At 44.1% G+C, this 24,464-nt stretch overlaps 2 protein-coding genes across 4 annotated transcripts in view; one reads left to right on the forward strand and one right to left on the reverse strand.

Annotated features, from left to right (window-relative positions):
- The window catches only part of wnt5b (wingless-type MMTV integration site family, member 5b), a 74,915-nt gene that overhangs the window by 21,876 nt on the left and 28,575 nt on the right, over positions 1-24,464 (reverse strand). For 2 of the 3 annotated variants that reach the window (XM_056425002.1, XM_056425000.1), the window contains exon 2: positions 14,676-14,768. The exons of the other annotated variant lie outside the window; for it this stretch is intronic. The gene's annotated coding sequence lies outside the window, so the exon portion shown is untranslated. The remainder of the gene's footprint in view (positions 1-14,675; positions 14,769-24,464) is intronic. 3 annotated transcript variants of the gene reach the window in all.
- On the forward strand, positions 6,382-9,930 carry fbxl14b (F-box and leucine-rich repeat protein 14b). Its single transcript, XM_056424998.1, has one exon. It carries the CDS (start codon positions 6,999-7,001, stop codon positions 8,199-8,201), a length of 1,203 nt encoding a protein of 400 aa, XP_056280973.1. The 5' UTR covers positions 6,382-6,998; the 3' UTR covers positions 8,202-9,930.

The following is a 24,464-nucleotide window of genomic DNA, read 5'->3' on the forward strand; positions in this document are numbered from 1 at the left end:
CACCAACTAACACATCCTGTTTATTGTCACGCTGACTGACGCCTCATTGCCTTCCAGTATAATTCCATAAGTCATACGGGGATGGAAAAAGGAGACTTTGTCAACACGTATAATTGGACTACTTTAGCTGGTTAGCTCAGTGGCAACAGGTTAGTTGGCTCAGTCACCGAACAGAAAAGAAGTGAACGCGCCCTTTTTAAATAGACGTACTTGTGTCGGCGTATTTGTGCTCTTTCTGCCAAGTGCCTGCGAACCATGCATCTCTTTGTGGAGCAGCGTTGCAGCAGAGGAGGGTTGTATAAAGTTTGATGGTAATGTGATAGCGTGTTCGAGTTTGGACCCTCCAGCTCTCGGTTCCCTTCAAAGGTCAGCTCTGTCAAAACTGTTTGCGATTCGTCAGCAGCATAAATTCCCATGTCATAGATCGACAAAGTTGAACTCAACGCAAAAGCTTGTTTGGCCTCGTCGAGCCAATCCACCGATGCCGATTCTTTTGAAGTGAATTGACTATTGGTGCGTCACAACTGAGTCACAACTTTTGATTAATGATTACGAGCCAGTTCTGAACGAGATCTCTCTCACCCTGCTTATTCACTTCAATAGAATCGGCATGAGTGGAATCACTCGACGAGGCAAAACAAGTCTGACAGCAGGGGAGCTTTGAAGGCAGGTACACACACAGACACACACGCACACACATACACACGCACACACACACACACACACACATGCCATGTTTCAGTGCTGAACAGGTGAAGCCGCTGTGAGGCAAGGGAACACCATAACAGCATAAAAGATTTACAGTGTAGCCTATAGTTGGCATACATGTGCACACACATGCATGCATACATGCACACACACACACACACACACACACAAAGGCTTTGTGCACCTCAGCTCGTTCTTACTGTCTGCTTTCTCTTTCATATGTTAGTGTATGTGTGTGTGTGTGTATGTGTGTGTGTGTGCACACGTGCGTGCGAGAGAGAGAGAGAGAGAATCTACAGAGTCATGGTAATATCCATTCAGGAAGGTGGCGGCTTTAAGGGCGACGTGTTGACACACGCCCACGTAACCTTGGCAACCAGCAATCGCTGCGGGTGCAGATGAAGCACGTTGCCGCAATTATGCAGTTAGAGTCCTCTCCTGAATGATCAAATACGGACATATCAAGTGACACGAGCACACACGTGCACACAAAGACACACACACACACACACACACACACACACACACACACACACACACACACACACACACACACACACACACACACACACACACACACACACACACACACACACACACACACACACACACACACACACACACACACACACACACACAATGGGTTGCATGACTGGTAGAATCTTAGGAGAGGTTCTCGAACAATTTAGGCAGATGACACACACCTCTGTTTCTTTCTCTCTCTCACTTAGGATACATTCTCTAAAAATACTCTCCCTCCATTTTCTCTGACCCATTTCTTAGTTTACCTCTTACCTTTTCCTCTCCCTTCCCTCACCCATCCATCCCTATCTCTCTCTCTCCCTCTCTCAGTGTGAATGCTAGCTCGTGCCCAGCAGGTTTTCTCGGAGAGGTATGACACACACACACACAAACACACACACACACACACACACACACACCACAGGCAGGTCATGCAGAGAGAGAGAGAGAGAGAGACTCAGCTTCTGCTGCTGAAGAGAAAAGCCTGTGGCATTTAGATCCGCCTCACTGTTTCTACATTTCTTTCTCTCTCTCCTTTCCCTTTTCTTGTGTGTGATCATCTCGCTCTAGAGACATTGTACAGACAGTAAAACGTGTGCTAATATCCTACATCACAACATAGTGTGGGTGCCACTTTATGGCCACATTGACTGGGTATTATATTCCATTTTTAACCCAACAAACATTCCTTCTTGATGATAACTGCTGACAGAGCAAAACATCTGAGTCCAGTTAGGTCAAACAGAACATTTGGATGAGACGAATTACATCACGGTTTATTTTTTAAATTTATTTTAAAGTAATTAATTATTTATTTATTTATTATTTATGTATTTATTATTTATTTATTATTTATTATTAATTATTTGTATTATTAATTTAAATTTATTTTTGAAATTTCCCCACTGTGGGACGAATAAAGGAATATCATATCATATCATATGAATAAGCTACTTTGTGTTTGATGCAGCACACAGTTTGTGCAGCGAACTGACTGACTTGCCATCGCCGTAATATAGCCCCATTTAGCTGGGAGCTGCATGGTGTTTATCTCCTTCTTTGCCACAATCATTAGAACGCTTGGTATTCATGTCAGGATCTCTATTTTGAAAATGCACGACACACTTTGTGCCCGAGCACCAAGGACGTAGGTGTCGGCAGCCACGGGGGACAGGCACGTTAACTGCTTGGTGTTTGCCCTTGATGAAGTTACAGGAAATAAGTTAAAGCAGAGAGGGATTTACAATATGGTCACCAGACATTTTTAGTGGATAACAGAATCCATGCAAGTTTAGGTTGTTCTAATACGTTTGAAATATTAAAATGAATGTTTACACCAAAGAATTGTCTGATTTTTACAACACAGCTATCCCCAAGGAAATCATGCTATGACAAGAGTCTACAAATAAGCTTTTAATAAAACCTCTAATCAATTACTTCAATAACAGGTCAATATAAAAAATCATCATCGCAGATGTGATTAGTTGTGATAATGTTGTCCTTAATCTAAAAATGCAGCATTCTCCTCCTCTTCTCCGAGTGTTCTGCACTGCCGCTGCATCCTGTGCTCACGATGCGGTTCAACAAAATACAAAATACAGACAATCCACAGTGTTTTCCTCCCGAAGCACAAAGAGAACTTGTGTGGCCACGAGCTTCTCCAGCGGTGACACAGCGCCGTGCTGATAGGTCCATGAAAGACTCGAGCAGAAATAAAGACCCACGCCATGATAACAACAGGAATTGTTCTATAACACACACATTTTTCCGTAAAGCTAAAACACGCATGACTCACGTGATTACATCACAGCACCTACTTGTGTTCTGCCAGTATGACCGTGTCTCTGGGATTGTAAATATAGAATATATATTTTTGACCAATTATTGTTATTAATAAATTGTGTGGGCTCATTTTGACTCGTTGTGGCTCGTTGTGACTCATGGCTCGTTGTGACTCATTGTGACTCGTTGTGACTCATGGCTCATTGTGACTCATTGTGACTCGTTGTGACTCATGGCTCATTGTGACTCATTGTGACTCATTGTGACTCGTGACTCGTTGTGACTCATGGCTCATTGTGACTCATTGTGACTCGTTGTGACTCATGGCTCATTGTGACTCATTGTGACTCGTGACTCGTTGTGACTCATGGCTCATTGTGACTCATTGTGACTCGTTGTGACTCATGGCTCATTGTGACTCATTGTGACTCATTGTGACTCATGGCTCATTGTGACTCATGGCTCATTGTGACTCGTTGTGACTCATGGCTCATTGTGACTCGTTGTGACTCATTGTGACTCATTGTGACTGTGACTCATGGCTTGTTGTGATTTGTTGTGTCTCGTTGTGACTCGTTGTGACTCATTGTGACTCGGTGTGGCTTGTTGTGATTCGTTGTGTCTCGTTGTGTCTCGTGACTCGTTGCTTGTTGTGACTCATTGTGACTCGTCGTGGATAGCTGTGACTCGTTGTGACTCGTTGCTTGTTGTGACTCATTGTGACTCGTCGTGGATCGGCGTGACTCGTTGTGGCTCGTAACTACTTGTGACTCATGGCTTGTTGTGACTTGTTGTGGATCGCTGTGACTCGTTGTGGCTTGTTGTGGCTCGTTGTGACTCGTAACTCCTTGTGACTCGTGACTCATTGTGGCTCGTTGTAACTCCTTGTGACTCGGCGTGGATTGCTGTGACTCGTGACTCATTGTTGCTCGTTGTGACTTGTGACTCGTTGTGCCTTATTTTGACTCGTTGTGGCTTGTTGTGGCTCATTGTGACTCGTTGCTTGTTGTGACTCATTGTGACTTGTTGTGGCTCGTTGTGACTCGTAACTCCTTGTGACTCGTTGTGGCTTGTTGTGGCTCGTTGTAACTCCTTATGACTCGGCGTGGATTGCTGTGACTCGCTGTGACTCATTGTTGCTCGTTGTGACTCGTGACTCGTTATGGCTTATTTTGACTCGTTGCTTGTTGTGACTCATTGTGACTCGTCGTGGATCGCTGTGACTCGTTGTGGCTTGTTGTGGCTCGTTGTGACTCGTAAGTCACTGTGACTCGTTGTGACTCATTGTAGCTCGTTGTAACTCCTTGTGACTCGTTCTGGATCGCTTTGACTCGTAACTCATTGTGACTCGGTGTGGATTGCTGTGACTCGCTGTGACTCCCTGTGACTCGTTGTGACTCATTGTTGCTTGTTGTGACTCGTGACTCATTGTTGCTCGTTGTGACTCGTTGTGGATCGCTGTGACTCGTTGTGGATCGCTGTGAATCGTTGTGGGCCTTATTTATGACAATAATTTGTGTACGTGAGGGAGAAACTAGAGTGACCTGTCCGTATGTTTGAGAAAAAAATAGACATGCAGGGATAAAGAAGCTAAATAAAGTTGATATTTAGGAGAGGATCAAAAGAAACCAAAAAAAAGGAGTTCAGATGAGGAAGTTGAATGTGAGGAAATATTCTTTATAATCTTTTAAGAGATATATAAAAATAATATTATATTTTACTGAAAAGACTCACTTTAATTTTTTTTTTTTGCTTCAGATAAATGTTGAGATATATTTTAGATAAAAAAGAAGACTTCAATTGTAAACATGTTAGGATTGGATCCTTTAATAGCCAGGGGAAATTACAGCAAGCAAAAAACATTTACATGTACATCTGACAATTGCTTCCAGAGAGATTTAAAAAAAATATATTCGTAAGGAGAAGAACAGAGAGGATGAGAGGAGAGTTGCTGTCAGTTGTGCTCGGCTGCTTCTTTCCATGTAAAAAAGCCCGTTTCTGCAGCTTCTCTCCCTCTCTGTTATCCTCACCTGATCACTGTTGCCTCTCTCGCTCTCTGCCACACTTCACTGGCTTCAGCAAACGGCTCCCCTGTCATATTATCTCTCTGCACACACGCGCGCGCGCACACGCACACGCACGCGCACGCACACACAGAGGGAGAGAGAGAGTATCCTACAAAAAGCGAGAGGGAGGGAGCACAGCAACCATATAAAAAAAATACTGTTTAGACACAAAAAAACATATGCACGGACATATGTGCTCTTTGTGTGCACACACACACACACACACACACACACACAGCCCTATATAGATAAACATTGAGACACACATGTGCACGCACAGACTCACACGCTGAGAAAGCGACTCTGGGGGTGAGAGAGGCCCTCTGCAGGGGACGAAAGTTAAAACTTGGTCGAAAGTAAAACATGTTCACACAACCTTTTCTGTTGCATTTGATCATTGTAATGCTTTGACAAACATTTTTTAAATATCTGCCATAAATATCTGATATAGGCTACCGTATATTGAGTAGCCTACCATCAACAAATCGTAAACTTACTTTTCAAGTATCAAGCAATGCCAGATGTGAGACAGCTGCTTCAAATTGATTATTTTAGTGCTTTATATACACATACTAACTACTCACATTTGCACACACTGTCGCTACCAAACCAATAAAGTGAGTTGAGATAGATTTGTACATATTTCATGTACATTATTATATATCAGTCTTATTAGCCGATGGGATGTTTTGATATGTTGCAGGTTTTCACCCAAATAGTACATTTATCTAATGTTTTAATTATCGAAATATAAATCCATTTTGGGGAGTTTTTTCAAGTGTGAAAGAGGAGGAAGACATGCTGTTTACAGGACACAAAGAACACACTATTCTGCTCTGTAACCGTTCTGGAGACCCTCTACTACTATTTCCACAACAACAACCGAAATACTCCATATTCATGCCAAGTAAGCGGAGTAAAGAGGGCTTCTCCAGTTGGCTTCCCTGTGTTTCCTGTGTGGTCCGCTCAAAGGGTTAAAGCCCAAAGTGAACTGAATTGTAAGAAGTTGGTTTCCAAGGGAAACTGTTCGCACCGTTCCAGCTGAGGCGGGACAAACCAACTGCATGACATGGAGGGGAGAGGGGTGTTTTTATAACATTACGAATCAATGTTGCAACGCGTCACTTATTAAATATTAACATACATATTTTCATGTATGTCGGCATACTTAGGACGCTTGCAGCAACGCTATTTGTTTTTGAACATGTTTTAACATATATGATTAATACAATTTCTTGTATCCACCCCTCCCTGTACAGCGGGAGTGCTGGGGTCCCTGCCAAGTCGGTTTGAAAAGAGCAGACAAAGGCTTTGAGCCCAGGACGCCCCTCTCTCTCTCTCACTCTGCCTACAAAGCCAACCCGGCTCTATCTATACTGCTTTTCTATCATGGAAATGTTTTCTAATAGGCGCCGTTAAGAGTGTTGGTTTTATTTTGTACCTTCTTATTCTAAAATGTACGACCGTCTGGATCCCCGCTCGGCCGAGAGAGGAAGGCTTTTTGTAGGTAGAATACAAGGAAGCGTCGTCTGAGCGAAGGGAGCGAGAGGGGGAAGGATTTGACGCTTTTCCTCCTCTCCTCCTCCTTCTTCCTTTCGCCCCCCTCGCCTCCTCTTTTTGGCGGAGTGAGAAGTTGAGGCAGGAATAAACGCTGTTTTTGTTTTTCCCTTTTTTAATACATTTGAATCCTACTGCGCAACGAGACGGGATCACGTGGGGTTGGAGAGAGTTGGATCGATTTTGTTCAATGAGAGAAAAAGAGGAACAAACAACTCCTATTTCTTTTTTCCCCCGACTTCTGTGGATAACTGGTACTGTTGATACTTTTGCATAATTGCAAGAGAAGGGGAGTGGGTTCTTTTTTTTTCAGCCTTGGAGGTGTGGAGTATTAATTCTTATATGCCTGGGGTTTAAAAAACAATGGAGACGCACATTTCGTGCCTCTTCCCGGAAATTTTGGCCATGATTTTCAGCTATCTGGATGTGAGGGACAAAGGCAGGGTAGCCCAAGTGTGCATCGCTTGGAGGGACGCATCCTACCACAAGTCCGTGTGGAGGGGGGTGGAGGCCAAGCTGCACCTCCGCCGGGCCAATCCCTCCCTGTTCCCCAGCCTCCAGGCCAGGGGCATCCGGCGGGTCCAGATCCTGTCCTTGCGTCGCAGCTTGAGCTATGTGATCCAGGGGATGCCAAACATCGAGTCCCTCAATCTGTCCGGCTGCTACAACCTCACGGATAACGGGCTGGGTCATGCATTTGTTCAGGAGATCCCATCGCTGAGGGTGCTGAACCTGAGTCTGTGCAAGCAGATCACAGACTCCAGTCTCGGCAGGATAGCTCAGTATCTGAAGAACCTGGAGGTGCTGGAGCTCGGCGGCTGCAGCAACATCACCAACACTGGGCTCCTGTTGATCGCCTGGGGCCTCCACAGACTCAAGAGCCTCAATCTTCGGTCCTGCAGGCACATCTCGGACGTGGGAATCGGACACTTGGCGGGCATGACCCGCAGCGCGGCGGAGGGCTGTCTGAACCTGGAGTACCTGACTCTCCAGGACTGTCAGAAACTGACGGACCTGTCACTCAAACACATTTCCAAGGGGCTGACCAAGCTCCGGGTGCTGAACCTGAGCTTCTGCGGGGGCATCTCAGATGCAGGGATGATCCACCTCTCCCACATGGCCTCCCTGTGGAGTCTGAACCTCCGCTCCTGCGACAACATCAGCGACACGGGGACCATGCACCTCGCCATGGGCACCCTGAGGCTCTCCGGGCTCGACGTTTCCTTCTGCGATAAGATCGGGGACCAGACCCTGGCGTACATCGCCCAGGGGCTGTACCAGCTCAAGTCCCTGTCCCTGTGCTCGTGTCACATCTCTGACGACGGGATAAACCGGATGGTGAGGCAGATGCACGAGCTGAGGACCCTGAACATCGGACAGTGTGTGCGCATCACGGACAAAGGGCTGGAGCTCATCGCCGACCACCTGACCCAGCTGGCGGGCATCGACCTGTATGGATGTACCAAGATCACCAAGAGGGGACTGGAGAGGATCACGCAGCTCCCCTGCCTTAAAGTGTTGAACCTGGGACTCTGGCAGATGACAGAGAGTGAGAAAGTGAGGTGATTGGGAATGTTTTGGTTCTTTCTGGTTTTTTTTGGATGGGGACAGAGGAGCAGGAGGAGGGGCATTAGATGGGCTGGTAAACTTCTGTTCTTATTTAAATAGAGAAAGAGAGAAAACCTTTCTGTTCCCTTCTGTGAGGTTGTTTAAGGTGTGCTTCTCCCGTGTGACCAATATTTTGCGTTCAAATGTTTTATTTTGTTCTCTCTGTTGGCCTTGCAGGATTTCAATTAGTGTTTTTTATGACTTCATGTTCTGCCTGGTCGGACGCAATTAAAACTTACTTTTGCTACGAGCTCATGAAAATCCCTGTTAACAATTGCTTTGATCTCGTGTTGAGTTTTAATATCGCCGAAATCCTGACATCAAATTGGAATAACCTGCAATGCTTGTTTCAAACAAACATATATATATATAATCATTTGAATAATCTGCTGTCTGGCCCTTTCTTCCAGAAAACTATTGACGTGAAACTTTCATCCATCCAAAGTTGCATCCATCTTTTAGTGTTAAAGCAAAGTGAGGTCTGAGAACTTTTTTTTTGTTAACAGCGAGACATTTACAACTAATCTCTGCTACAGCCATCACGCCTAAAACATTTGGCTACCTCGTATGTGGTTGTTTTCAAAGGGTGTATGCTGTTAAAAGAAAAACAGAAGGAAAGCGAGAATGAGAGACTGGGAGAAAATGTGCCTAAAGGGACTGTGTCTGCCCCCTCCCCCCATCCCTCCCTCCATGAGCAGAGCTGGAGAAAGGAGACCAGGACACAATCTAACTACCTTTGTTAATTTACCCCCATAAACAGCAACAATTTCCGAGAGAGAGATAGAGAAGGGACAGCAAGCTGTAAAATCTATTCAGATTTTAACGACGACGCTTTATGCAACAAAAAAAAGAGCAAAAAAAACAAAAAGATGAATCCGCTTGTGTGCGAGAGCTTTTTTTACTATTATTTGTTTCTTTTCCTCATTCTTAGGGTATAAAGTCCGACTCACACGCCCGTTAGAGAAGTGTTGTGTTCAAGCTTTGGCCGATATAAAAAGGAGGCAAGATTATCAGCTTTTCCTTGGAATGAATACCCATACAATAGATAATAAAGAAATATTAGTGCTATAATAGATACAAATAGGATCGAGGTGTTATTAAACACAATATACATCCATGTAGGTATGTCATGGGAGCATTTGGTATTTTTTCTAAGGGATGCCGGTGGAAATAAATGTCGGTGGATGTTGGTCAGAGTGCCGTACTTCAAATTGAAGTGATTTCTATATCTTATAACCTTTATTGATCGAAACAAATCAGGGTTCGTCTCATGGCTTTATTTTCCCACGTTAATGGCAACACAGGTCGCATTCATATTCATGTTGCTCTCACCGGTGAGAGAGAGAGAAAGAGGAGGGTAAGAATATCCTTTTCCCCTCCCTTTTCTCCATTCCTCCCCGAATAAAAATACCCCTGATCCATTTTGAGCCATGCTTAGAATAAGGAGCGAATCGATTTTTTTTTCTTTCTCTCTCTCCGTGTCGGGTTACAAGCGGACTGCGTCTCTTTACCTCCCCATCTCTCTTTTTCTTTCACACACATTAACACACACACACACACGTGCACACGCGGAGGCCTGTGTGTGCCCGTTTTAATGTAATGCAATGACCTGCTAGAAAAATTAATATACGGATGTGCGTCCTGCTGAAAAAGCTGTGTGTTTGACAAATAAAAAAGGTGTACTGTATATTATGTGTTTGTAAAGAAGAAAAAAATGCAGAATCCCCAAATTAAATTGTTTTATATTCTTACGGTTAAAACAATTAAAGATATTTATATAATGAACGAAAAGAGCTGCGTGGACTACTTTTGTGTCGCTGGAGCACTTCCATGTCGTCATGCCGTCTGTTTTCTTTTCACTCAGTCGAGTTTCCACATGCTGATTTGACATTGTTCATTCCCACAAGACACTCACTGCTGCTATGGTCTTGTTCTACGATCATGCTGTCCATAATAATAATAATAGAATAAGGGCTTTTATTTAAATTTATTGGTTTTAATAGCCACCCACGCACTTCTGAGTATTGTCCCTGAACAGTCCTCAGCCTCGTCTCTCAACAGAGCTGGAAAAAAAAGGAGAAATCTGTTGTGTTTGATTATTTACGAGAAGATTCAAAATGGATGCTTGCCGTCTTGATTTGGCTGCAGTGCCTGTGTAATTAATTATCACCGGGGCGTTTATTATAGGAAGCTGTTCTACCCTGCTGACTTTTTTTAATCATCAACCTCTGTTTTTTTCCCCTTAAATGTGGAACATACAGGAGTTTCAGCTCAACCGGTAGTCGTCGAGTTTTTACATTTAAGCCTCAAGAGTGTCAAAGCCCAAAGTCGGTGAGGATCGTATTCGGTGGATTTCATGGGTTTGCATGGACGGTTTGGGGAATTAGTTTTGGTGATTTTTGCAGTGTTTTATTTCACATGTAGCAGAGCTGCGTGTGTGCTGCTGCATGTGAGGAGTAATGAGAGCTAAAGTTGGTTAGAGCAGATTCCCCCCATTCTGCTTTCTATCAGGACGTGGCCTGTGTGTGAAGTGACACACACACACACACACACACACACACACACACACACACACACACACACACACACACACACACACACACACACACACACACACACACACACACACACACACACACACACACACACACACACACACAGAGGGTTGCCAGACCAGTCAGTAGCCATTGTCTGTCTTTAGAAGTTAGGAAGGCAGGTTCTGGTGGGGGATTTTTTCTTCTTCTTTTCCTCTTTCTCCTCCTCTTGTTCAGTCACGCATACCAGATCCTAAACCAGGCAGGAGACCCCCCCCCATCCACCCCCTACAAACACACACACACACACAAACACACACTTTTTAGCATTCCACACCATCATTCAAAGCATTTAAGCAGTCTCCCTCCCCTGACTCTGTCCATGGGGATTTGGGGACAAAGGCCAGCAGAGGGATTGTTGACCACAGGGACAGAGGGAGACAGAAAGAAGGAGGACACACACAGAGAGAGAGAGAGAGAGAGAGAGAGAGAGAGAGAATGTCAGTGTTTGCTGTTTCTTAACTTTGCCTTTAGTCTTGTGCAATAGCGCTGCAATGAGTGCACACTGAGATGTGAAAGATCTGTCTGTGGCACGTTGTGCTGCTCTATCCCGGAAACATTGGACAATCAGTTTGGAACCATATGAATAATCATTTGTTCACCTAAGAGTTGAGCTATTATGTATGTTGCCAATACAGTGCTACTGTTACCCACCGTGTGTCTGATAACGACGACCGACACACATCGCTCATCCGGGGGCCGGTCGGTGCTGCATCAAGGCAACGGAGAGAAATAGAAGATAACTCCAAAGGAAAGCTGTGTGAGCTTAAATACTGATAAATAGAGCGGTGGGAGGGGAACAACGCAGCCGATTGTGTTTTTATCATTCGCCATTTGGGTCTGCAGAGCGACAGGAGACTTACCGTGACGAGGTCACATGACGCGCTTGGACAGAAATGTAGACGAAGATACAATCAGCTGCATTCAAAGGATAATGTGATACTTAATTAATCCCTACAGGGAAAATCCCTTTTTGTCTACCACCCTCCACAGGGAGGTCAGAGGTCAGGCTGGGCTCCAGAACCCCACTGCTGGAGCTACTGGGGATGTGGTGTCTTGCCCGAGGACACATCAGCAGCGTGTCCTTGTTCCTACGGGAGGTCACCTTGCCTCGCTGTGCTTCCTCGCTGTTCGTTTGCGAGTCCTTGGAGGCGGTGCGGCCCACCTGTGAAGCACCAATTCTGAAATACTGAAAATCTTTTTTCGGATGAACCCGTTGCCACCCCGTCCTTCAGTGTGTAGGTTGCAATCTCAATTTGCATTTGGAATCCAGAGAGCCGAGTGCGAATTAAGCTTTTACACTTCCTCCTCTTTAGCACAGTTCTGCTTTCCTTTTGCGACAGTTACACAAATTCACACGCAGTAAATCCACTAAACCCTCCGATGAAATTCAGTTTTTGATTACTCCATCCGGATGTAGTTCAATAGTTTGGAATGCAACAATTTGGGGGAATGGGCTTGTTCACTTTCTTGACGAGGGTTAGAAGAGAAGATTAATAACACTTTTACATATCTGTCCATCGAATGGGAAGTTGGAGCACGGTGACGATTAGCTTCGCTGTTTCTATTCTTTATGCTAAGCTAAGCCAACCAGGTATGGCTTGACATTCATATGAACCGTACATACACTACCGTTCAAAAGTTTGGGGTCACTTAGAAATGTCTTTATTTTTCAAAGAAAAGCACTGTTTTTTCAATAAAGATAACATTCATCAAAAATACACTCTATACATTGTTAATGTGGTAAATGACTATTCTAGGTGGAAGTGTCTGGTTTCTAATGAAATATCTCCAGAGGTGTATAGAGGCCCATTTCCATCAACTATCACTCCAGTGTTCTAATGGTACATTGTGTTTGCTAATCGCCTTAGAAGACTAATGTCTGATTAGAAAACCCTTGTGCAATTATGTTAGCACAGCTGAAAACAGTTATGCTGATGATATAAGCTATACAACTGGCCTTCCTTTGAACTTGAAGTTTGAAGAACAAAATTAATACTTCAAATATTAATCATTATTTCTAACCTTGTCAATGTCTTGACTATATTTTCAATTCAATTTTCAATTCATTTGATAAATAAAAGTGAGTTTTCATGGAAGACACAAAATTGTCTGGATGACCCCAAACTTTTGAACGGTAGTGTGTATATATACATATATACATATATGATATCATATGTTTCATTCCACTCTCTCTCCGTATTCTTTCTTTCCTTTGACTTCGATTTTCTAGTCCGACTCAGCATCAAAGTGAATGAACACGTTTCCCAAAATGTCAAATTATTCCTTTTAGGCACACTGGGCCTGACTCGGTGCTCGGGGGATCAAGTCTTACTGCTGTAGAGTGTTTACACTTCTTGTGGAGATGATCAAACATGTAAATGACCACTTACACATTTTACAAAACATTCTGAAAAAAGACTCGTCCACACGGCACACAGAGAAAAATGCACGACTCGAGGATGAGACTGGGAGCTGTGAGGATGAATAATCCAGCGGATTGAGCAAAAACTAACACTTCCATGTTTCAGTTTCGTTTTTCCCGTGTAACTCAAAGGTTTCACTGTGGCAGCCATACACAACGCTGTGCCCTGTGAGGCAGCTGCATGGGATCAAAGTGCCCACCAAATGGCTTTATGTTAAGAATATAACTCGCTCTCGATTCCCTCTTCAGGCCCTCGTATCCTGCCTGTCAGCATGATTGACAGCTCACAAACAAGTTAATTCAAAAGCTTACAGGCACACAAATTATACAAAGGCCCACATTTCTGCCCGATATAGGACACTAACACGTGAAACAAAACCATTTCATGCTATAAATGCTGCTTTTGCGTTTGAACTTTGCTCTGTGAGTGCGCATTGGTCCCGTAAGTCGTAAAAGTTGAACTGTGACTTGTCACGTTGTGCTCTGAACCACATTTCCTGTTCGGCCGGGAGGAACAGCATTGTGTGTGTGTGTGTGTGTGTGTGTGTGTTTGAGTATGTTTTACTGCTATCATTAAAGGAATTGTTCACCATTAAAAGGGGAGCCGGGGGTCTTCACAACAAAGCAGGAGAGGTATTAGCAGCAGAGTGTTACTGCCCTCCACCCCCATTATCTCTCTGTCTTCGGCTGCGACTCCTCGTCGGCTGCGTCGTCTGTCTGGCCTGTTTTAGGCCTCTGCCTGTCTGTTTGTTGGCCTGCATCTCTTTCTCTTGTTCTTCTCAACTTCTATCTATTTCTAATGTCGATCTTCACCTCCCTACTTCCCACTCTTTTCGTTCTTTCTTATTCTCCGATTCAGTAGTCGACTCCTCAGCCCTTCCTTCCTTCCTTCCACCTCTGACGATGTCTTTCTCACTAATGCCTGTGGTCTCCCTCCTACTCCCTTTCTCTTCTTTCTCCTTGTACCCTCCATCACCCCTCCCTCCTCCTCTCTGCGGCACCTGGTGTTGAGGTGTTGCTGAGGTAGTCCTACAGTAGACGTCTCTTTGAAGTCCCGAGGGCCCCGGGACCTATGTGTGTGTGTGTGTGTGTGTGTCAGGATTATTTAGAATAATGAGCACCTCCAGTCAAGAGCATTTGCAATGCTTTTGATTTGGGCGTCTCTAATGTTTAAACGACTTTCTATGTGCAAGTGATTGTATATGTGTGTGCACAGTATTTCCTGATCATGTATAGCAGAAGGATTTAAACTTAAGTGATGCAATGGGAAAAAACTATCCTTATGTTGTCTGTAAAATGAGCTTGATTAGATTCTCCGAGCCCATTGGGATATGAAACTACATACAAATACATATATGTTTGATTAAAATAAGACTATAAAGCACCATTATGGGATGTCATTATGTAACTTACGAGGTTTACGGCTGGAACAGTCGGAGTAAGAAGGGGGAGAAGGAGAGGAAAAATCACCTCTCTCCTGAAGTCTGCAATGGTCAGCAACCCAACCTGGAGAGAAAAAAGAGAGAGGGGGCGGTCAGGCAAAGAAAACCAGTGCAAGTGGTGAAAAAAAGAAGAGAAAGGAAAAATAATCGAGGAAGAAACAGATGAGGTTTTAGAGAAAGAGAGGGAGAGAGAGCCAGAGAGAGGAATCTGTGAGTCACTGTTTAACTGTGGGCTGCTGAAAGTCGGCTAGCCATGTTAAAATACCGCCTGGGCACAAACACACACACACACACACACACAAACTCCAAAATACAGAAATCTGCCTAAAATTCAACAATGGTTGGCACAACACCCACCCACACATATACACACCCACACACACGCACACACGCACGGACATATTAAAAGTTAATGCAAAAGTCCTGCTTCTACCTCTCTCAGACGTCGCTGCTCAACAGACCAGCTAATTATTTTCACACACACACACACCTCTGCTGCACATTCCTCAGGAAGTAATGAGCTGCTTTTCTACAAAGGTAAGAATTTAGGGGAAGGTCAGAAATAATTCTCTCCATTTCAGAAAGTCAAACTCTTCAGCAAAAGAAGAACAATGACATCAGCCAACCCCTAAGTGATTCATTATTTATCATTTTTCTCTGAAGAAGAAGTCGGAGCATCACAATTACTTCTTTCTGGACGAGAACAATTCTTTCCATGGTGTGGTTTTAATGTGAGCGTCCGATTAACCATTTGTTCATTACCACTTTGAGCAAAGTACAGCTGAGCCTGATGGAAATGTCCTTCGTCTTGCAGAGATGTGGTCATAAACATAAGTATTGGGTACATTCAAATGTTGACCCGATGGTGAAGCTATGAAAAGCCATCATTACAACAGCTCGGCTAAATGAGCCCAACATGACGTCTACGACTATTTTTGTGCGTGGGATGAACAGTCAAAATCCAAAGATATTCATTTTTACAGATATAAACAGAAACAGAAAATAACCTGCAAATTCTGATATTCGAGAAGCTGTAAACGGTGAATGATGATTAATCACTAATAAAAATATAATGGTTTCAATACTACGTTGCCTCTAGACTGGAGAACCCTTCATTCATGAGCTCCTCTGGGTGTTCAACTGCTTATTATTCTATCAGGCCATTTACCGCTGTAGGCCTTTTTCTCATTAGGCAACAGACGCAGACATTAATCCATCCTCTCTGTCGCACGCCAGCATCACAGCTAAATTAGACCCAGAGATTATTTTCTGTATTAGCATGATAGAGATCCTGAGAGCGTTTCTTCAACACTCATGAGTATGAGCCATGTTGCTTCACTCTCCTGTTACCTTTAGGGTCAATTTGACCCCATTCAATGTTTAATGTCGGTGTTCTTTGGGGTCAATTTGACCCCAGGCTGTTTTTCACTGTCAAACATATAAGAAATATCAACTTTTTAATATATTTAAAGGGCTATTTAGGTCAACAAACAAACATAAAGTACCTCACACTTAAACTTGGAAAACAATATTAATTCTAATAATTTTCTGGAGGTTTTAATTGCTGGGGTCAAATTGACCCCGAGGGTAAAATATGTCAGTAAAAATAAAGGTAACAGGAGGGTTAAACATTGAATGGGGTCAAATTGACCCGAAGGTAACAGAAGGGTTAAATCATCATTGTTGTTCCATTTTATACATCTAGCATTAGCCATTCTGTGCAGCTTTGCTTGAACAATGTTGGATCCAACAGATTTGATGAGAATACAGCAGACTAAATATTTCATTTGACACCATAAGACCCGGCTTCATTGACAACCAAACCATGGACGTCGTTTCTGAATCTTTCATAAAAGCCTCGGCAATTACAATGGGAAACTGAGAATTATGCAGCAAGTGATGTTGACTTCTGCTCCATATTCCCGCTTCATTCGACAGTACCCAGCGGAGAGAGAGACGGGAGAGGACGGACAGGGCGAGAGACAGAGGAGGGGATGCCATGCGGGTTCTTTTGGGGTTTCTTTGTCCCGATATGAAACCACGCGAAGCCCTGACAGGAATGTGACAGATACCTGCAATGTCAAAAAAAGAAAATCCGACAGGCTCGCACCCATTCTAATGTGTCAGGTGAGACCGTGTTTTGGTAGCGTGGGAGGTGTGGTGCGTGTGTCTGTGCTCGTCTTCCTGTCTGTGCATAATGCATGCGCGTAGACACTCGGCGGTGTCTGTGCGTCGCTGCTGGCCCGCTCCCTTCCTGTCAGCTCGGCGTGTCATTCAAGCGTCAATACAGCAGAGAAACTTTTTCCTTTCTCTTTTACTCTGTTTAAAAAAATGTGTCACGCAGGGGCGGAAGGGGAGACAGAGAACTGCGGCAGCGCGTGGAAACGCCGCGTGTTGGAACAGATTTCGCGACGTTAACAAGGAGGGCCTTTTTCGGGGAGATGTTTGGAGTGTTTGGAGGGCAACGGCGCGCGGGGAAAGAGAAACAGCAGGTAGGAGGAACAGGAGCTGGAGGCTGAGGCTGGATTCCTATTGAAACCCTCAGTGTTGGATTAGCTCTCAAGTTTTGAAGACAGGCAAGAGTGACATTTCCATCATTTGAACTACTTGAATAACCAACGGTGTGTGCGCTCCTTGAGATGTCTCGATAGTTCGTAGTCCATGCAGGGCTACGACTCTAACTGCTGCATGGAAACAGCCCACTAGGGAACATTCATTGGAGTAATTACACACGCACAGAAAATAAACCGCAGCAAAACTGCATTGTTTCACTTGCTTTAAGTGAGACCAATTCTATCAGTAAACTGATAATATCAGTATATTATACTGTGTGCTGATAAATAATGAATCTGAACTTGTCTGCACCAGCACTGAATTTGATTGAGTCGAGAGTCGGGTCACTTTTCGTTCAATCCAATTAGCCCAGGAAGTCGACTTTCAAACCATAAGAAAATCCCCATCAAAAGGTTATTTAATATTCAATCTATAAAGGCATTATTGAGACAGAGTAGCGCTCTTATCTGCCAGTAAATGAATTACAGTTTCAATTTGCATGTTGAGTGAATGGAACTGAAAGTCCCTCAGACCCAGAGCGTCCAGCAGAGCTGTGGTGAGCCGACTGATAACCAGGCTGCCGTTTCAGGATTTGGCAAAAGCTATATATAAAAATAAAAAAAAGGTCCATTCTTTTAAATGTGCTTCTATACATGTTTTAATTTCTGAAAACATTTGGAGAATGCAAAATGCAATAAAAGCAGCACATGCACTAAAGACTGCACTGACTGCAGCCGGACCTTCCTCACTGTGGAGCGGCACGGACCTCGACTCTCCACTGCTGCTTCAACAGATGTGATCGGACTTCTAAAGAAAAGAAAGGAGAGAACAAACCCTGCAGGACAAGGGCTGTTCGCCACTTGAACAGCGTGTCTCTAATATTGAATCTTGGTTGTGAAGTCGGACCTGGGGAGAGTAAACTCAGCCACCGTAATTTAAAAAACAACTACGTAGACTTACGGGAGAGGAAAAGAAAAAGGAAGTGAGAGCAACTGATAATGCAATAATAAAATAATGCAGCGGCATTTCTGATCATATCCTTAAGAGGGGGAAAGAGAAAAATAGTGAGATCATTGAGTTTTTGTGTGAAGAAGAGACGTAAAAAAAAAAAACGAACAGAAGAAAAGAGAGAAGCATGGAGAAAAGAGACACGGGAGGTGGAGTGAGAGAAGATAAAGAGAGAAAGTCGGGATGGAATACAAAGAGGGCTTGTGTGTGTGTCGGTGTGGGGTGTGTGTGTGTACACCGGGTGTGTATCTGCCGTCCCCAAGGTCCTTCTAGCTGTCTTCTCCTATTGATTAGTTCTTATTGATCTGGACACACACACACACACACACACACACACACACACACACACACACACACACACACACACACACACACACACACACACACACACACACACACACACACACACACACACACACACACACACACACACACACACACACACACACACACACACACACACACACACACACACACACACACACACACACACACACACACACACGCAGCATGGTTGACTTGATTTCGGCAGGCTTTGACACAGAGGACACAGGGCTACATTGTTAACACACACATGCAAGCATGAACATACAGCCACACATGCAACCCTCCCATCATGTCGCCTCTTAAAATGACAACCATCTTCTCCGTGACACACACTCTTGTCAACGCGGTTTGCTCGTGCGCCTTGGCCGTCTGGCACACAGACGGGAGACACGAGGAGAATCTGAGAGACAGACTGTCAGGAGAAAATTCAGCGTACAAACCTGACCGCCCGCTTCTCTGGAAATAAAGGGGATTGTTTGATTCGCCTTTATTGCGGTGTATCTTTTGGATGTTCAGAGATCAGTTGAGCTCGAATGGAGCTACACCTCAATCGGAGGTGAAACGGTTTCTCTTGTGACCAAACCTACAAAGGGCCATCAACCGTCATTACCACTGTGAAGCTTTATTGCGGCAGTAGCTCCTCGGGGATCGCAGCTTCACCTTTTTGATTCACTCTCACCACTCTTGATTTCTACCACAGGCAGCCACACGAAATGGCAGATTTGTTTCTCTGATATTTCCCCCAGGAGTTCGTAGAGACCAAAAACAGAGCTAAAAAGAGAGCGCGCTGGATTTACATTCATCGGGTGACCATGAACTTCCATTTCAAAAGGACGCCGGAAGCGCAAATAGGCGACCGCTTGCTGACCACCGCGTGTTTGCAGCTCGTTTCCAGAGACCCCAAGATGTTCAAAAAGAGCTATTGTGTCCCGTGATGTCGTAAAGCCGCTGTTTCCAAAACTTTTGAGTCACAAAACATGAGCTGTGGATCACAGACCGCGGCAGCAACAGTCGCCCAAAGGCAGCAGCCAAAAGAAGCATGCAGGCTTGTGGCTGGAGGGTCAATGGTGCGAATCCCCAGACCGGCTGGGTTAAAAGACACTTAATGTGAGTGACTCTCCCCTCCTTCACGTCAAGGTGCCCTTGAGCAAGACGCCTCACCTCCAACTGCCCCTGAGCTGCTCAGCCGCAGAAGACGGTGTTGGTTGAGAGCTGCCCCCGAGTGTGACTGCCTGGAGCTGTGGGACGAGGCCGACGAAGAGTACGGACCGCTCGTCCTCCTCTTCTCCACGACGAGAGGGAGAGGACGTAACGTGGGGAAATGCCTTTAAAACAAGCCGCACACACGGCCCTCTAATGAGGAGGTGGTACCTGTCGTGACCAGAATGATGCATGATGGGACCTGGTGGCAGGCGCCCTGAAACATATCAATATGTACACACCACGTGTACACACACCACACACACACACACAGTCTCACATATGTTGGGCCTTCATCCAGGCTCTGTGCTAGACCTGCTTTAACCCCCTTTGTCTCAGAATCAGGAGAAACGTCAATGTCTGTCTCTTCCCTTGCTCTTTTGTGTGCATGCACACACACACACACAAACACAGTACGTGCACAGACACACAAACACCTGCACCAACAGACACACCTGGGCAGACACACCTCCAAATCCCTCACCCTGAACACAGGATCCCCCCAGGGTTGCGTCCTCAGCCCCCTACTGTACTCCCTGTACACACATGACTGTGTGGCCAGGTTCAGCTCCAACACCATCATCAAGTTTGCGGATGACACAGTGGTGGTGGGCCTGATCTCCGACAACGACGAGAAGGCCTACCTGGAGGAAGTTGCTGATCTGTCACTCTGGTGCCAGGACAACAGCCTCATCATGAATGTCACCAAAACTAAGGAGCTGATTGTGGACTTTAGGAGGGTACAACAACAGAGGACGTACTCACCACTGGGGATTAACGGGACTACTGTGGAGAGGGTGAGCGGGTATAAATACCTGGGAGTCCACATCACCGAGGATCTGACATGGTCAACAAACACAGACACTCTGGTGAGAAAGGCAAGGCAGCGCCTCTACCACCTCAGGCAGCTGAGGAAATTTAAAGTTTCCCAGAGGATCCTTCAGTCCTTCTACTCTGGAGCTGTAGAGGCGTCCTGACAGGAAGCATCACAGCCTGGTTTGGCAACTGCTCCGCTCAGGACAGGAAGGCTCTGCAGAGAGTAGTGCGTTCGGCTGAACGCACTATTGAACTACACTCCCACCCTGCAGGACTTGTACACCAGGAGGTGCAGAACCAGAGCCGGCAGGATCATGAAGGATCCTCACCACCCCAACAACAGACTGTTTCAGCTGCTGCGGTCAGGCAGGCGCCTCCGTAGTCACGCTGCAAGAACAGAGAGACTGAGACGGAGTTTCTTTCCTCAGGCCATCAGGACTGTGAACTCCGACCTCACCAGGACCCCCACATAGACCCACACAACTGCCCCTCTTAGGCACACACACACACACACACACACACACACACACACACACACACTTACTGTAAATATTGTGTTGTTTTTTATTGTAAATAGTGTGTACTTGTTGCCCTTGCACATTCCTGCTGAGCATTGCCACTTTCATTTCACTGCACACCCTGTGTGTGTATGTGACAAATAAAACATCTTGAATCTCTTGAATCTCTTGAATCTTGAACACACACACACACTGCCTTCTGCTGCTGTGATGGCTCCGAGCTGTCAAAACATCCTCGCTTTCCCTCCCTCTCTCACCCAGGCAGCCTGACTGAGCTTGTCTCTGCAGGTTCACAGACTGCTGTCTCTCCACCCTCACTCTCTCTTTCTGTCTGCCTCCTTTCTTCTTTATTTCTGCTGCATTTGTGTATCTTAGCTTCTTGATTTTGCTTTCTCTGTCTATACACGTCTTGCCGTCTTTTTCTACACCTGGATCTGCATATACACACACACATATACATATGTATATATATATATATACTAGAATAATTACATATATATATATATATATATACTAGAATAATTACATATATATTTTTATATATGTATATACTAGAATAATTACATATATACATATATGTATATATATATATACTAGAATAATTACATATATATGTATATATATATACTAGAATAGTTACATATATATGTATATACTAGAATAATTACATATATATATATATATATACTAGAATAATTACATATATATATATATGTATATATATATATAGAATAAATGTATGTATATATATATATATATATGTATATATATGTATATATATATACTAGAATAGTTACATATATATGTATATATATGTATCTATATATACTAGAATAATTACATATATATGTATATATATATATATACTAGAATAATTACATATATATGTATATATATATGTAATTATTCTAGTCTATTAGGTCATAAATCACCATGTGTGAGCTGTATGTCTATCTTTTATAATGCTGCATACATATTTCATGTTCACATTGAGGCAGGTGTATCCAGCTGTTTACATGTGAAAACAAAATGCATTCAATGTTCATGCTCTTTATTTGAGTTGTTTCTGAAGAGTTGTCTATACACTGAAACGGCACAACTGTTCCATGATTGTTTTCCACCTGCACTGAGCCTCAAGATGGTTCAAAACGATGGTAACAACCAATGTAGTTATGTTGACTTATCTAATTGTCAGTTCAGCGAGGCGAACAGTAAAGTCCTGCGTCCATCGATCAAATCACTATTTTACACTGCCAACATAAACACAGGTTAATAACTAGAATGGGCACTCGGTAGAGCGCATACCTTCGCATATCACAAGATTGGGCATTGAATTATGAACATGTTGGCATTAGTTGCATGCCAAATGGTAAAAAGAAGATTTTGACCTTTCCATGACCTTGACCTTTGACCCGATTGATCCCAAAATCTAATCAAATGCCCCCCGGATAATAACCAATCATCCCACCAAATTTCATGCGATTCAAGAAGATTTGTACCTTTTCATGACCTTGACCTTTGACCCGATCGATCCCAAAATCTAAACAAATGGTCCCCGGATAATAACCAATCATCCCACCAAATTTCATGCGATTCGGTTTAAAACTTTTTTTGTTATGCGAATAACACGCATACAAATAAATAAATAAATAAATACACGGCGATCAAAACATAACCTTCCGCATTTTCAATGCGAAGGTAACAACACCTGTGCCATGTGATTGGCTACACTTGCATCCCAACGAGTGGTCTGGGAGGCAGCTGGTGTCTTCAGCTCTCTGCTGCACGACAAATGACAGCGTCTGAGCAGACGTCTCTCTTGTCCCTTATTTTTGAGAGCAACCTTTATGTGAATGTGGCTGGAAATCCAAAATGCATGTAAAAGTGTTATTAATGTCATCACACTTTTACATTATTGTAATTACAACCCATGTTCTTGTCGTCTGTCAAAGCTATTGAGTCTTGTTAAAACCACTCATGCTTATTAAAAAGGAATCTCCGTTTGTTTTCGGCACATTTTCGGCTGCAGTTCACTTTCCGAGACATTTCATAAGCTCAAACCTTAGAAAACACATACGCGTCCCATCAAATGACATGCCGAGAAAGAAAAGAAAATTTGTTGCACTAAAGTGTACAACACAAATATAATTCATAACATATCCATGTCCAATAGTCTACAGCTAGTGTGGAGTATACTGGTGTATTCATCCCACAAGGAACAACTATAGTCGCAGTATATCCACAGTAAAAACAACGTTACTTAACCCCCCCCCCCCCACACACACACACACACACACTCAGAGAGCTGTGTGTTTGGCCTGCAGGGTGCGCACAGTGGGGAGGAATCAACCGTATGGCAGACATGAGGACGGAGCCAAATCTGGCCCGTACCCATGGTGTGTGGCCGTGCTGCCCTGTGTGTGTGTGTGTGTGTGTGTGTGTGTGTGTGTGTGTGTGTGTGTGTGTGTGTGTGTCGCTGAAGGCAGCCTGCACTTAAATATATATCAGGGGCAGTGGTTGCCTTCAGGGAGGCGGTTTTCACCGGAAGTCTACCAAACGAATGACTTGAAACCACTCTCCAGCCCTTCACCAGTTACTGTCTCTGTGCCCTTGAGCAAGGTGCTTCAGCCGCTCCTGCTTCAGCACACCGAAGTAAATGCTGATCTAGGAACAGAGCAAGACCGGGCAGGCAGTCAAATGATCAGACAGGTTATAAACAATCCGACAGTTTAGCCGGATCTTCCAAAACACTTTCATTGGAGGTAAAATGATTTTCTAATCCTTGACTTCACAGGGAAAAAGTATGATTCACAACTACGGCAAGCACGATGGGTCAAAGTCTGAACCGGGAGGTCAATATGTAGACTGCTGGGTAGTTTAGGGTATTACATGTAATTCACACGTTTTCTTCATGATACAAAAATGAAGTTGGAAGCGTTGTACTCTGATTTAATGGTTGAAGTTAACACAATAGTTAAATATTAAGGCTGATTATTATTAACTGCCTGTGCTGTGCAGTTCAATGTATTGTGTATGTGAACATGACAAGCTTCTGTGTGTGTGTGTGTAATGTCGAATTATCTCTCGTGTCAGTAAGCACAGGATACACATGCGTTTCTGTGTGTCATTGCATACTGCCTGCATGAGAATATGCATGTCATTTAATCGTCCATGCATGTGTGTGTGTGTGTGTGTGTGTGCTGCGCCTGCTGCCAGCATGTGAACACACATGGAGCGCATTTGTTTCAGAGCGTCTTGGCTTGTGGTGGTTTTGAGAAATAATGTATTCATATTGTATTCTCTCCGCAGAGCCATTTGTGTCTTGCATGCATGCTCTA

This window comes from Pseudoliparis swirei, chromosome 10, assembly GCF_029220125.1.
Source record: "Pseudoliparis swirei isolate HS2019 ecotype Mariana Trench chromosome 10, NWPU_hadal_v1, whole genome shotgun sequence".
Taxonomy (NCBI): domain Eukaryota; kingdom Metazoa; phylum Chordata; class Actinopteri; order Perciformes; family Liparidae; genus Pseudoliparis; species Pseudoliparis swirei.